This window comes from Pongo pygmaeus, chromosome 1 (genome assembly GCF_028885625.2).
Source record: "Pongo pygmaeus isolate AG05252 chromosome 1, NHGRI_mPonPyg2-v2.0_pri, whole genome shotgun sequence".
Classification (NCBI taxonomy): Eukaryota; Metazoa; Chordata; class Mammalia; order Primates; family Hominidae; genus Pongo; species Pongo pygmaeus.
In genome coordinates this window covers 76,151,749-76,167,570 of record NC_072373.2, presented here as the reverse complement: position 1 = coordinate 76,167,570, position 15,822 = coordinate 76,151,749, and the positions used below count along the sequence as shown (strand labels likewise).

Below are 15,822 nucleotides of genomic sequence, written 5' to 3'. Positions count from 1 at the left end.
TAGAGGTTGGATGTTAAAATGTTGGCATTTCTGGGATCTTTTGATGTTTCATAGAGGTATTAAATTAGTAGTTGGAACTCTTCCAGAAAATGTTAGATTGTATCTTTTTTTAGAAAAAGACTTTATATTGCTATATTTCAAAAATGATCCATCAGATGTTTCTATTATGCTAAAATATTATCTTTGGATCTTACTATATGCAAAGTTTCCAAATTTAATAAAATTTTCTTAAAAGGACTTAAGCCAATGAAATTTCTTTTAATTGTTCATCTATAATAATTTTTCATTAATAAGCCATCTGTATAAGATTAATATACCAGATAAGTAGACAATAAAAATTGAAACTGAAATAAAAAACAATCTTTTTTCATCAATGAGCTACATAGATAACAATTGCATGAATGTAACTAATGAAAGTACATAATTATCATAAAAAACATGAAAAATTATAATTATCATAAAAAAGAAACATGAAAAATTGCATGGATTTGTGTTTGCTTTTTATTTTGTATGCTTCAACTTTGGAATTAGAGATTTTATCTTAAAATGTTTCTCTTCCCCCCCCCCCCCATTAATCAGGCAAAACACATTCTTGGTCCTAAGAGATTTCGATGGGCTTGTTCAAGTTATCATTCCCCAGGATGAGGTAATAGAAAATTTCCTGTTATTATCTAAAAGCCTCTTTGATGCTATTGCTGGTGTAAGCTAAGTAGTTAGATGAATATGTTAGAAGCTTTAAATTCAGAAGTTTATTGTTAATGAAAACTGAAAAATATAAGCAATGTTAAGACATAGCAAAAAGACCAGTGACCCAGTAGAATTAGGAACCCAGAATATGAACAAAAAATTTAGAGGAAAAAAATATATAAATGGCTTATAGACATAATGAAAGTATGCCCAGCCTCACTCATAGGTAGAGAAATGTGAATTAAAACTGCATGTAATTGTCATTTTCAACACATTAGATTGACAACACACTGTGTTTGGGAAAGCAGGTGCTCAATACCTGGAGGGAGTACAAATTGGCACTAGCTGAAGGGAGAGCAATTTGGCAATATCAAAACTATAAATGCATATACCCTTTGGGCTATTAATTTCATTTCTGGTAAATTATCTTATATCTAGACTTATACAGATATAAAATGACATACGTACAAGGATATTCATTTCAGGATTCTTTTTAATAGAAAAAAATTGGGAACCACCCAGATGTCCTCCAATAAGAGACTGGCTTAAAAAATAGTGTATATACTTACAATACGATACTCTGCTCAGCCGTACAAAAAAGAATGAAGAAGTTCTATTCTAATAGGGAAAAAAAAATCCAAGGAATACTGTTAAGTGAAGAACCCTGTATTCTTGAGTATACAAAAGAACAGCTGTTAAACTCCAGCACTCTAAGTGCTGTCATCTGTATAAAAACTGGGGGAAGGATGCAGAATATACATTCAGTGTGTGTGTGTATTTGCTTGTATATATGTTAGGAAATGTCTCTGGAAGGATACCTAAGTATCTGGTAACATTGGGTGCTGCTGGGGGAAGGAACTGAGGGCCTTGAAAACAAGGATAGGAGGGAAGCTTTTCACTATATCTTTTTGTACCCTTTGAATCTGAAGCCATGTGAAGGTATTAACTGCTCAAAAAAGTATTTAATTTAATTACCATTGAAATTAGATAAAATATGACAGAGTGATATTCTGAAAAAAAAATTTTTTTAATTAAAAAATTCGAGGCCAGGCATGGTGGCTCACGCCTGTAATCCCAGCACTTTTGGGAGGCTGAGGCAGGTGGATCTCGAGGTCAGGAGTTTAAGACCAGCCTGACCAACATGGTGAAACCCCGTCTCTACTAAAAATACAAAAATTTAGCCGGGTGTGGTGGTGGGCACCTGTAACCCCAACTACTCAGGAGGCTGAGGCAGAAGAATCATTTGAACCTGGAGGCAGAGGTTGCAGTGGGCCGAGATCGCACCACTGTACTCCAGCCTGGGCAACAGAGCAAGACTCCATCTCAAAAAAATAATAATAATACAAAAAATTAGCTGGGTGTGGTGGCATGTGCCTGTAGTCCCAGCTACTTGGGAGGCTGAGTTGGGAGAATCACCTGAGCCCAGGAGGTTCAGACTGAAGTGAGCCAAAATCGCACCACTGCACTCCAGCCTGGGCAACCAGAGTGATACCCTGTGTCAAAAAAAGAAAAAATTAAAGAATTAGATAAAATAAAGAACTCCCATCATACTTACTGGGCAAAGTTGGTTTCTATTGCAATTTTTACTAATGCTTGTATGCCTAAGAAAAATATTATTTATTCAGCTCTTAAGTTTTGAAATAAATAAAGAGCAATGAGTTATCTTTTAGGGATCAACATCCAGAGATGAGTATAACTAACCCTGGAGAACTCCTTTGACTCTGTCCCATTATTGCTATTGGATTTAACTGCCCCTAAGACTAACCCTGGAGACAATTTCTTTTCAAGTATGTGGGACTTGTTTGCACTAATAATAGTCATTCTTACCCTTATTTTCCTTTAAGGAAAGTTTTTTTAAAGCTCTTGACTAATAGTTTTACTTGCTGTATTATATAGAGTCAAAATGGGAATGCAATTTTTACTAAATTTGGTAATAAAGTCATTAAGGAGCAGCCCCAGCCTTTATGGTAATTAAGCTGTGACTATTAACATTTTTTAAACCATCTACTTATAATTACTGAAGATTCCTGTAAGTTCATTTGTTTCTCAGAACTCTTTTCTCCCTTGTTCTGTAGTCGGCAGCCTCTGTGAAGAAGATTTTATGTGACGCCCCTGTGGAATCTGTGGTGCAAGTGTCTGGTACAGTCATTTCCCGTCCTGCAGGACAAGAGAATCCAGTAAGTAGTTTCGAAGATATCTGTGTAATTTTTGCTTGTATGCATTTGCAGCGTCTGTGTACACATTCTGGCAACACATGACTGGACATTAGGCACTAAAGTTGAATAAATTCTACAAATGAACTGACAGATTTCAAAATCTTGACTACAAACAAACACATCTATGTAAATATGCATGCTAAGTCTTGCTCTGTCACCAGGCTGGAGTACGGTGGTGCGCTCTTGGCTCACCGCAACCTCTGCCTCCTGGGTTCAAGTGATTCTCCTGCCTCAGCCTCCTGAGTAGCTGGGACTACAGGTGTGTGCCACCACGCCCAGCTAATTTTTATATTTTTAGTAGAGAGAGGCTTTCACCATGTTGGCCAGGAGGGTCACCATCTCTTGACCTCATGATCCACCCATCTGAGCCTCCCAAAGTGCCGGGATTACAGGCGTGAGCCACCGTGCCTGGCCCTTTTTTTTCAAGACGGGTCTTGCAGTATTACCCAGGCTGGTCTTGAACTCCTGGGCTTAAGTGATCCTCTTGTCTCAGCCTCCCAAGTATCAAACTGCAAGGATATGCCATGACATTTGTTGATATCTGAACACATCAGCCACAGATATGCATAAGAATGTCAAAATCATGCACAGACATGTGTGTTTTATACTATACACTATAAGGACTTTGCACACTTTACATATGTAAATAAATGCATAGGTTCTACAAATGTGTATTTTGTGTATATCCTGATGAGTAATTTTTAAAACACTTCCTTTCTCACTCTCCAAGAAAATGCCAACAGGTGAGATTGAAATCAAAGTTAAAACAGCTGAGCTTCTGAATGCCTGCAAGAAGCTGCCCTTTGAAATTAAGGACTTCGTGAAGGTACCATCCTCTGTTATTAATAAAATAGAGTATCTAGAAAATGTTGATGACTAGTCAAGTATTTTCAGAGTTTTTTAAAGAGAAGTTTAACTTCTACAAAATTAAACATTTTATTGTAGACACATCATGAAGTGTTCTCTTAGTTCTACAACTTCTTGGCACACTGTTCTGAAATAATGACAGTTCAATAAACTGTTACAGTCCCTAAATACCTAGACTGTTTTTTCAGACAGATTAAAATGTGATTCTCTCTTTAAAACTTGAGGTGTTATGTTATTCAAGTTTTTTGTTGCTATTGTTTAACATTTGAAAGGAAATTTATGTCTAGCTTAGAAATGGCCAAATGAGACAGGGGATCCTATATCTATTAAGTGATAAAATGTGTGCTTAGAGCAACTCTTGACCTTCCAAGCATATAAATATAAATAGGATTACCATAATTTAGAATGTTCTTTGCCAAAGTTTAAGGGGTTGGTGGAGCTATACACTCATGTGATTTTGAGCTTTGTCACAGTTTATAGACTTATATATTCCTAATTTTTAAACTGATCTATTAATGGATTTTTAAATTCATTTCATGGCCAATTAGTCTTACATTTAAGTTCTCAATACTTAATTATCTAATTAGAAAGAGCAATGTAATTATAGAGTTGACCTTATTTTGAAAAAGAAAATATATAGTTTTCCCCAGATAAGCATTCAAAAAGAGAAGTTATAGACATTTCCTAAGTTTTCAGCACAAAGAGGGATGCAGAGATTTGTAGCCTTGAAAATAAGCAAACTAGGCTGGGCGTGGTGGCTCACACCTGTAATCCCGGCACTTTGGGAGGCCAAGGCAGGCAGATCACAAGGTCAGGAGTTTGAGACCAGCCTGGCCAATGTGGTGAAACCCCTCCTCTACTAAAAATACAAAAATTAGCCGGGCGTGGTGGCAGGCACCTGTAGTCCCAGCCACTCGGAAGGCTGAGGCAGGAGAATCGCTTGAACCCGGGAGGCAGAGGTTGCAGTGAGCCAAGATCGTGCCACTGCACTCCAGCCTGGGTGACACAGCAAGACTCCATCTCAAAAAAAAAAAATAAGCAAACTGTTTCTACTAGTACAGCCATGGAGATTCCATCCACTGTCCCCTTGCATTCTTTACACTTGTAGTCAGCGTCCCATTCAGATGAATCTTCTACTCTGGTGTATCTTTTTTTTAGGAGATGGGGTCTTGCTGTGTTGCCCAGGCTGGCCTCAAACTCCTGTGCTCAAGTGATCCTCCCACCTCAGCATCCCAAGTAGCTGGGATTATAGGCACATGCCACCATGCCCAGATACAGCATAATGGTGCTGTGTATTTTTCTAAGAGATCTTTGAAATCTTTAAACTTTTTTCAAGATTCAACTGTGGGCTTAAATTAATGGATAAATGTTTAGTAAAGTAGGCAAATTTCAGTCAGTGAAGAGTGATATTAATAATAATGAATAGTAAAAAAATGTAAAATGTGCACTGATGACAAACTTTGAAGTTGTAGGAATTAACAGCATACAGTGGGCTACTTGATGATAGAAACTAAAGACAGAGCTAAAATTTTTGAAAATTCAAACTCTATTTCTAAAGATAATACCTTTCTAATATTGAAAAATATTTAAATATAAAAATCTTTCAATTTCTTTAGAAAACAGAGGCTCTTCGGTTGCAGTATCGCTACTTAGACTTGCGTAGCTTCCAAATGCAGTATAACCTGCGACTGAGGTCCCAGATGGTCATGAAAATGCGGGAATATCTCTGTAATCTGCATGGTAAGAGAAATGCCTGGATGCTCTTTGGAGCTTTGTAGCATCTCTTCTATTTTATTCAGCAGTTTTATTGTATCCTTTCCTTAGCATGAGGTCAAGATGTTGCCAGAAGTCTGGAATTCACTCAATGTGTAATGTAGTTTTTGAAGAAAAGTTAACATTATTTTAAAGATGATAAAGATGATAGTGGCTATTACATTGATTAATGTATTATAGTATTTCCCATCATCATCAAAGGCAGGACAGCCCTTTGGCTTTTTCTATAAGATTTCTTTTCTTTTTTTTTTGAGACGGAGTTTTGCCCTGGCTAGAATGCAGTGGCATTACCACAACTCACTGCAGCCTCAACCTTTTAGGCTCAAGCAATCCTCCCGCCACACCTTCCCAAGTAGCTAGGACCACAGACATGCACTACCACACCCAGCCAATTTTTTAAAATTTTTTGTAGAGACAGGGTCTCATTATGTTGCCCAGGCTGGTCTCAAACTTCTGGGTTTAAGCAATCCTCCCACCTAACCATCCCAAAGTGCTGGGATTACAGGCATGAACCACGATACCCAGCCAGTTTTCTTAATTCTTTATAAGTGTGCATACGTCACTTATTGGGAGCTCAAAAATGTCATGTGAATTAAACTAGACATCTCATTCAGTCCTGGACTTCTTCTGCAATATTTGTGTTATTTCTACACTAACAGAACATTTAAAAAATCAGAATAGTTCAGTAGACAAGAATCCATTAAATATTTAGAATTATTTTATGTGAACAGTATGCTTTATGAACAGAATAGTATTTATGAAAATCTTCGTCTTCCTTCTTAGATTTGTAGAAACCAGCACCAGTAGGCTTGGTAGCTTATTTCAGCTAAAATTCTTAATTAAAGGGAAGCCTCAGATTTGTTGTACTATATTGTGGACATCATATATGACAAATTTCACATTCCTATCTACTAAGTGATACTGTTTCTCTCTTTTTAGGGTTTGTGGATATAGAAACCCCCACATTGTTTAAGAGGACCCCAGGGGTATGTATATTCCTTCAATCTGTCTATTAATAATGTCCTATTAGTTATAAAGCTAGACTACTTTACTTTTATATTCACTTGGTCCACTTTTATTTTATTTACTGCCTCAGGATGGTCATATTAACTAGGTTTTTCTGAAGAATTGAGAAAATTATTTGGGCATTTTGAGTCAGAATCATTTTATTCCACATAAATTTTCTTTCCTTTGAGTTTTTTTGTTTGTTTTTTTTTTTTTTTTGGTTTGTTTTGGGTTTTTTTTTTTTTTTTGAAGCAGTCTCACTCCATCACCCAGGCTGGAGTGCAGTGGCATGATCTCCGCTCACTGCAACCTCTGCCTACTGGATCCAAGCGATTCTTATGGCTCAGCCTCCTGAGTAGCTGGGATTACAGGCATGCACCACCATGCCTGGCTAACTTTTGTATTTACTTTAGTAGAGACAGAGTTTCACTGTGTTGGTCAGGCTGGTCTTGAGCACCTGACCTGAAATGATCCACCCACCTTGGCCTCCCAAAGTGCTGGGATTACAGGTGTGAGCCACCTTGCCCAGTCTCATTTGAGTTTTATAGATGTAATCACTAATAAATTGGTATTTTTTGTTTTTGTTTTTGTTTTTTTAGACAGTCTCATTCTGTCACCTGAATCCGCCTACTGGATTCAAGCGATTCTCCTGCCTCAGCCTCCCAAGTAGCTGGGACTACAGGTGCACGCCACCACACCTGGCTAATTTTTGTATTTTTTTAGTAGAGACGGGGTTTCGCCATGTTGGCCCAGCTGGTCTCGAAATCCTGACCTCAGGTGATCCACCCGCCTCGGCCTCCCAAAGTGCTGGGATTACAGGCGTGAGCCACCGTGCCCAGCCAATGAATTGGTTCTTTAAGAACAAATCTCTTGGCCGGGCGCGGTGGCTCACACATGTAGTCTTAGTACTTTGGGAGGCTGAAGCAAGGAGGATGACTTGATCCCAGAAGTTCAAGACCAGCTTGGGCAACAAGACCGTATCTCTTGTCTTAAAGACCCTAAAGAAAAAAAAAAATGGAAAAGAAAAAAAAATTATTTTAAAGAACAAATCTCTTATATATTAAAAATTGACATTTTTCGGCCAGGTGCAGTGGCTCACACCTATAATCTCAGCACTCTGGGAGGCCAAGGTGGGCAGATCACCTAAGGTCAGGAGTTAGAGACCAGCCTGACCAACCATGGCCAACATGGTGAAACCCCGTCTCTACTAAAAGTACAAAAATTAGGCCAGGCACGGTGGTTCACGCCTGTAATCCCAGTACTTTGGGAGGCCGAAGCAGATGGATTACCTGAGGTCAGGAGTTTAAGACCCACCTGACCGATATGGTGAAACCCCGTCTCTACTAAAAATACAAAAATATTAGCTGGGCGTGGTGGCAGGCACCTGTAGTCCCAGCTACTCAGGAGGCTGAGACAGGAGAATTGCTTGAACCCAGGAGGCGGAGGTTGTAATGAGCCAAGATCACGCCATTGCACTCCAGCCTGGGCGACAGAGCAAGACTCCGTCTCAAAAAAAAAAAAAAATTAGCCAGGTGCAGTGGCGGGAACCCGTAATCCCAGCTACTTGAGAGGCTGAGGCAGGAGAATCGCTTGAATCCAGAAGGCAGAGTTTGCAGTGAGCCCAGATTGTACCATTGCACTCCAACCTGGGTGACAACCAAGACTCTGTCTCAAAAAGAAATTTTTTTTCATAAATAAAAATGGACATTTCTGGCCAGGCTCAGTGGCTCACACCTGTAATTCCAGCACTTTGGGAGGCCAAGGCGGGCAGATCATGAGGTCCGGAGTTCAAGACCAGCCCGGCCAACATGGCAAAACCCCGTCTGTACTAAAAATACAAAAATTAGCAGGGCATGGTGGTGGCAGGCGCCTGTAATCCCAGCTACTCGGGAGGCTGAGGCAGGAGAATCACTTCAACCTGGGAGGAGGAGGTTGCAGTGAGCCGAGATTGTGCCATCACACTCCAGCCTGGGTGACAAGAGCAAGATTCTGTCTCAAAAAAAAAAAAAATGACATTTCTAAACATTAATATTTACTCGATTTATATAGTCTATGAAATTATAAAACTACAGTTTAATTTGGAAATGCAATTAAGAATTACTTGGATAGGAAATTATACACAAAATTCATTCATCTAGTAACAAAATTGGAAATTCAATTCCGCAAGCATAAACTTAACACCTACTGTATACAATGGTGTTTAAAGTCTACTATGTGCAAGTCTTTTTAGGGACTCAAAGATAAGCAGGAAATTGTCTCTGTCATTGTAGGAACTTTGTTCTTTAGTCATTCATTGATAAACTGAAGTAACAACTTCTACTAGTCAATTATACTTTGGGTTTGTTTTTGTTTTTTAATAATCTGTCTTCTGTCTCTTTCTCTCTCTTTGAAAGGGTGCCAAAGAGTTTTTAGTACCATCCAGGGAACCTGGAAAGTTTTATTCTCTCCCTCAGAGTCCTCAACAGTTTAAGCAACTTCTGATGGTTGGCGGTTTAGACAGGTGAGCTTTTTTTATGCTAGCAGTTGTCAGAAAAGGAAAAGAGAAAAACAAAGGGAAAAAAGGAAACACAAAATCCTCTCTGTTCTCAAGAGAAGGATAGAAAATTTATGAGAGTTTGGAGAATACTTATAAAATGCCCTCATAATTTATAGTCATCCTTTATTAAAGGTTTATTGGGTGGCCACTATGTACAAAGCTCTATGGTAGTAGATGTGAGAGGGGATTTAAAAAAAAAAAAAAAAAGAATAGGTTGTACTCTCAAGGTGTTAAGGCTAGTAAGCCAGAATAGGATAATGAATAAAACCAACTGTGATATAAACCAAATGTAAACGTATTGAGATTTGCAAGTTAGGCATTAAGAGCTTTAAAATTATACTGTTTGAGGAAATATAGAAAACTTTGTGAGCTAGATCTTTGAGGACAGAGCTACATTTCAGCAGGTGAAGATGAGAGTTGGAATGGCATAGCACAGAAAGTCTCAAGTGTATCCATGGCACAGTAAGTATTTCACTTTGGCCAAAGCAAAAGAGTATTTATGAAGAAGCATGGACTAAAAAAAATGTTTTAATAAAAAGAGCTGGCATGGACTGATTTGCATGCTAGTCTAAATAAATGAATATCCAGAGGTGCCAGTGTTTATTTTGAAAACAATATATAGAATAGTTAACTTCTCATAGGTCAGCTGTATATCTAATCCAATTAAAGAATCATAAAAAATAAAAGTATTTCTTACTTTTTTTTTTTTTTTGAGACAGAGTCTTGCTCTGTCACCCAAGCTGGAGTGCAATGGCGCAATCTCGGCTCACTGCAACCTCCGCCTCCCTGGTTGAAGTGATTCTCCTGCCTTTGCCTCCCGAGTACCTGGGATTACAGGTGCACGCCACCCGCGCCCAGCTAATTTTTGTATTTTTAGTAGAGACAGGGTTTCACCATGTTGGCCAGGCTGGTCTTGAACGCCTGACCTCATGATCTGCCTGCCTTGGCCTCCCAAAGTGATGGGATTACAGGCATGAGCCACCATGCCCGGCCCTTCTTACTTTTTTTAAGTATCATTGTTTTATAGCTTGAATTGCTTTAAATTTTGGGGGAAAAGTGTGTATGTCTTCCTAGAATCATAACTCAATTAATGCTATTTCTCAATTGTAGGTATTTTCAGGTTGCCCGATGTTATCGAGATGAAGGTTCAAGACCAGACAGACAGCCTGAGTTTACTCAGGTATAAAGTTATATTCACTTGTTTCTTAAAATTCAGGCTTACTATTTTGAAAATAGTATTTTCAAGACCAGTGCAGTATTAATACTTTACTTCTCATTACATTTTATCCATCAGATATTTAATTAAACTCACCTGCAATTGAGAAACTATTCTTTTTTTTATTCATTTCATGTGTCCTTTTTTAAATTTTTTTCTTTTCTTGGATAGCACAGGGGCCACACTGTCATTCAAATTTTAGTATATGTGCTGCCAAAACGAGCATGTGTCCTTTTCATAAAGAATGTGGTCAGCAACTAAGGAATGCCAGAAATTCCTAAAGTGTTCTAATGTTCATGATAAAGTCCTTAAAACAAATCTCTTATATATTAAGAATGAATAATTTTATATATCGATATTTTAATCTAATATGTGGACTTACCAAAGCTATTACGATTTGCTTTCTGTATGATAGCATTTTATTTTATTTTATTTTATTTTATTTTATTTTATTTTATTTTTTGAGACAGAGTCTCGCTCTGTCTCCCAGGCTGGAGTGCAGTGGCGTGGTCTCGGCTCACTGCAGCCTGTGCCTCTCAGGTTCAAGCAATTCAACTGCCTCAGCCTCCCAAGTAGCTGGGACTACAGATGCGTGCCACCATGCCCAGCTGATTTTTTGTGTTTTTATTAGAGACGGGGTTTGACCATGTTGGCCAGGATGGTCTGGATCTCCTGACCTCATGATCCACCCGCCTCGGCCTCTCAAAGTGCTGGGTTTACAGGCGTGAGCCACCGCGCCTAGCCAATAGCATTTTAATCATGTGTTGAAGTGAAAAAATTATGAGCTTTGGAGTTGGACAGACCTGGGATCAGATGTAGCTTCACTGCTTACTAATTGCACATACGCAAATAAGTAACTTAGTTCTCTGAGCCTTCAGCCATGAAATAGTTGCGGGAACTAAGCAAGTTAATGTATGTAAGGCCATTAACACAGTGTCTGACATAAAAGAGATGTACAGTAATATTTATACCCTCTGCATGTATTATTTATGTGCAAAATTCTATAGTAACTTGAAAGCAGAAACATATATAAACGTGTATGTATTGTGGCTAAATTAGTTTTCATATGTTACTTTGGTTTCAGATTGACATAGAGATGTCTTTTGTAGACCAGACTGGGATCCAGAGTTTAATTGAGGGTTTGCTCCAGTATTCCTGGCCCAATGACAAAGATCCTGTGGTTGTTCCTTTTCCTACTATGACTTTTGCTGAGGCGCTGGCCACCTATGGAACTGATAAACCCGACACTCGCTTTGGAATGAAGGTACTTATCTTCACTTTTCTAGGACTCTGTCCCCAAATAATCCTGCAGTCTTTTTAAACCACTTTGAAATTGACAAGTGTTACACAGTGTTAGATGATATTTTTGTTGTTACCTTGTTACCTTCGTTGTTACAGAGCTAGAGCAAGAGAGAATAATAGCATGTTAGCAATACGGTGCTTTCTATCTATCATGTTCCAAGATCCATTTCTAAGAGCAAGATTCTTGCTATAAAGTTTTTATTACTTGCAAGTTATTGATTATATGGATATGAATGGTAACTTGAAAGAAAAAATAACTATTCTTTCCTTTTCAGTTTTTTTTTAATCCAAGGAGTTACTAAGTTTCCTTGGTCTATAAAAAGCTCAAACATATGACAATGTTTTTTCAAATTATTAATATCTGTAAGTATTTAAGGCAGGGGTAAAATTTATATAGAACAGTTTCATTACCAGGCCTCTATTTGTTTGCTTAAAGAGCAATATCCCTTGATCCCTGTAATGCTGGTGACATTTCTATATCTCAGTTCTCAGTGCACATTCTTTAGAAATTGGTCCTGCCTGGTCTGTGAATAGTCAGTGCTCAATTCTTAGAATGAAAAAAATACAGTACACAAAAAGTCATAACTACCAGCTTATAGCTGCCAACTCAACTACTTCTTGTTTCTTCGTTTGTAATATGGAACAGTGGTTCTTTTTTTGTATTTTTTTGAGACGTAGTCTCGCCCTGTTGCCCAGGCTGGAGTGCAGTGGTAAGATCTTGGCTCACTGCAACTTCGGCCTCCTGGCTTCAAGCAATTCTTCTGCCTCAGCCTCCCAAGTAGCTGGGACTACAGGTGCATACCACCACACCGGCTAATTTTTGTATTTTTAGTAGAGATGGAATTTTGCCATGTTGGCCAGGCTGACCTCCTGACCTCAGGTGGTCTGCCCACCTCAGCCTCCCAAAGTTCTGAGATTATAGGCGTGAGCCTCTGTGCCGAGCCTGGAATCTTAATCTGGTTCTTAAGTCAGACTGCTTGGGTTAAATTCTGGCTCTGCCACTTACTAGCTATGCCATCTTGGGCAAGTTTCTTATTTCTGTGTCCTGGTTTCATCTATGAAATAGGGATAATAAAGAGTGCTAACCTCATATGAAATGAATGAGTATATGTAAAACACTGGTCATATTGCTTAACCCATGGTAAACACTCTTTGTATTCTATAAATGTTAAATTATCAAGATCTATTCTCTTCTTTAAAATCTTGTTTGTAAAATGTTTTCAGATAAAAATTACTTCATATTTAGTTATCTCTTTTTGTTACCCATTTTCTAGATTATAGATATCAGTGATGTGTTTAGAAACACAGAGATTGGATTTCTTCAAGATGCACTTAGTAAGCCCCATGGAACTGTGAAAGCCATATGTATCCCTGAAGGAGCAGTAAGTGAAGTACAGTTCTATGTTTCTCTAGAATGTATGCTTTGGAAGTAACTTTGTTCAATACTGTCATATTTAAACTTCAGAAAGAACAATTCTTTTTAAATAAAAATAGGGATTTTTGCTGGGTGTGGTGGCTCACACCTGTAATCCTAGCACTTTGGGAGGCCGAGGCGTGTGGATCACTTGAGGTCAGGAGTTCAAGACCAGCCTGGCCAACATGGTAAAACCCCATCTCTACTAAAAAATACAAAAAATTAGGCGTGGTGGCATGTGCCTGTAATCCCAGCTACTTGGGAGGCTGGGGCAGGAGAATCGCTTGAACCTGGGAGGCGGAGGTTGCAGTGAGCTGAGATCATACCATTGCACTCCAGCCTGGGCAATAAGAGCAAAACTGTGTTTGAAAAAAAAAAAAATAGGTATTTTTATACAGAGTCTAAAAGTATTTCTAAAACCATAAGTAGAGAACAATAAAATCTTATGAATGTGAGTTTACATTCCAGATCCAGGGTGTTTTTCTTTTTTCTTTTTTTTTTCCCCCTTTTAAACAATGCTATCAGCCAGGCATAGTAGCTCATGCCTATAATGCCAACACTGTGGGAGGTCAAGGCAGGAGAATTGCTTAAGCTCAGGAGTTCGAGACCAGCCTGGGGAACATAGACCTCATCTCTACAAAAATTACCTGGCATGGTGGCTCACACCTGTAGTCCCAGCTGTTTGGGAAGTTGAGGTCGGGGGATCACTTGAGGCAAAGTGTTCAAGGCTGCAGTAAGCCATGATTGTGCCACCGCATTCTAACCTGGATAACAGAGCAAGACCCTGTCTCAAAAATAAATAAATAAATAAACGATGCTATGAAGTACTCCTGTACTTCATTGTGGATAATATGTGAGCATAAAATAATACGTAGTATTCTGTCTGCAGCCTCAGTTGTCTATCTCTTAGCCCTGTATCAGCGCCAGCATGGCCATTGCTGTTGATTCTTTATCTTCTGAGAGTTCTCATCTCAGTTGCATTAATAACAGGGAAATAAAAGGAGATGGAACTAAAAAAGAAAAAAGGAAGGGGAGAGAGAGAGAATGGTTGGGCTGAGCAAGCACTGACTCTAAAGCAATGGTACATGTCTCTTTTCTGTAGGTAGTACATCTGCTTTAAAAATAATTTCATAAGAAGCATTCCAGTTATATTTTAAATAAGATTATGATTTTGAAAGTCTATACTCATTTGGATACGTGAGCAGTATATCCAGAATGGAATAAGAACTCAGGAACTCAGTCTCATTACTTTCTTTTTTTTTTTTTTTTTTTTTTTTTTGAGAGTGAGTCTTGCTCTGTCGCCGAGGCTGGAGTGCAGCGGCGCGATCTTGGCTTACTGCAACCTCCACCTCCCGGGTTCAAGCGATTTTCCTGCCTTAGCCTCCTGAGTAGCTGGGACTACAGGTGTATGCCACCATGCCCGGCTAAGTTTTTTTTGTATTTTTAGTAGAGATGGAGTTTCACCGTGTTAGCCAGGATGGTCTCGAACTCCTGACCTTAGGTGATCCACCCGCCTTGGCCTCCCAAAGTGCTGGGATTACAGACGTGAGCCACCATGCCTGGCCTCTCATTACTTTTTATTTACTTCATATATTCAGTAAAAAGTAATTTATTGTCATGCGGGGCACGGTGGCTCACGCCTGTAATCCCAGCACTTTGGGAGGCCAAGGGGGGCGGATTACTTGAGGTCAGGAGTTTGAGACCAGCCTGGCCAACATAGCGAAACCCTGTCTCTACTAAAAATTTAAAAATTAGCTGGGCATTGTGGTGGGTGCCTGTAATCTCAGCTACCTGGGAGGCTGAGGCAGGAGAATCACTTGAGCCCAGTAGGCAGAGGTTGCAGTGAGCACGAGATCATACCACTGCACTCCAGCCTGAGCAACAGAGCAACACTCCATCTTAAAAAAAAAAAGTAATTTATTGTCCATACTCTAGTCCAGACATAAGAAATATGTTCAGGTAAGCTCAGTATGATATTTTGCCTATCATTATTTACACCATTTCAAGTTTGTTCTTTCTCAAGTAGATATAAGAACTGCAGGAGTGTGGATCATGTTTTCATCTTTTTATACCTTCCATACCTAGTTAAATGCCACATTAATATAGTTAATGATGCGTGGCATATGGTAGAAATAAGATGGTTAAAGTATGATTTCATGAATCGCATGGTTTATTGCCATACAAAGAAAATTTTTTCTTTGGTTCACAATGCTTAAAAGAGAGAGAGAATAAGGGCCAAGCGCGGTGGCTCACTCCTGTAATCCTAGTGCTTTGGGAGGCCGAGGCGGGCAGATCACAAGGTCAGAAGTTCGAGACCAGCCTGGCCAATATGGTGAAACCACGTCTGTACTAAAAATATAAAAAATTAGCCAGGTGTGGTTGTGCGCACCTGTAGTCCCAGCTACTCGGGAGGCTGAGGCAGGAGAATCGCTTGAACCCTGGAGGTGGAGGTTGCAGTGATCCAAGATTGCACCATTGCACTCCAGCCTGGGCAACAGAGTGAGACTCCATCTCAAAAAAAAAGAGAATAACATGAACAGTCCTCACAGGGAAAACACTCAGTAGCTGAGGTGCATTAATCACATAGCGAGTGAGTTCCAAAATTATTAAAGTCCACTTGCTCTATTAGGATGGAAGTAGTCCTCTGGGGAAAGTAAAGTCTAATTAAAGTTTGAGGTGTACTCTTATATGAGCTGTTCTTGGGAGAAGCTGGTTTGACCACCACAGTACAGACTGCATCTAAGGTCCCTCAATGCTAGAGGGCAGTGCCAATGTGGGTGGGCGAGGCTTCAGAGATTAGTTCCAA

The 15,822-nt window shown here is 39.2% G+C and overlaps 1 protein-coding gene across 2 annotated transcripts in view; it reads left to right on the top strand.

Moving 5' to 3' along the window:
- Window positions 1-15,822, top strand: part of DARS2 (aspartyl-tRNA synthetase 2, mitochondrial) — a 33,473-nt gene that overhangs the window by 3,077 nt on the left and 14,574 nt on the right. For both annotated transcript variants that reach the window (XM_054464731.2, XM_054464815.2), the window contains exons 3-11: window positions 580-646; window positions 2,763-2,864; window positions 3,634-3,729; window positions 5,387-5,510; window positions 6,483-6,529; window positions 8,942-9,048; window positions 10,195-10,264; window positions 11,385-11,564; window positions 12,877-12,984. In XM_054464731.2, the coding sequence (XP_054320706.1) occupies window positions 580-646; window positions 2,763-2,864; window positions 3,634-3,729; window positions 5,387-5,510; window positions 6,483-6,529; window positions 8,942-9,048; window positions 10,195-10,264; window positions 11,385-11,564; window positions 12,877-12,984 (901 nt within the window). The remainder of the gene's footprint in view (window positions 1-579; window positions 647-2,762; window positions 2,865-3,633; window positions 3,730-5,386; window positions 5,511-6,482; window positions 6,530-8,941; window positions 9,049-10,194; window positions 10,265-11,384; window positions 11,565-12,876; window positions 12,985-15,822) is intronic.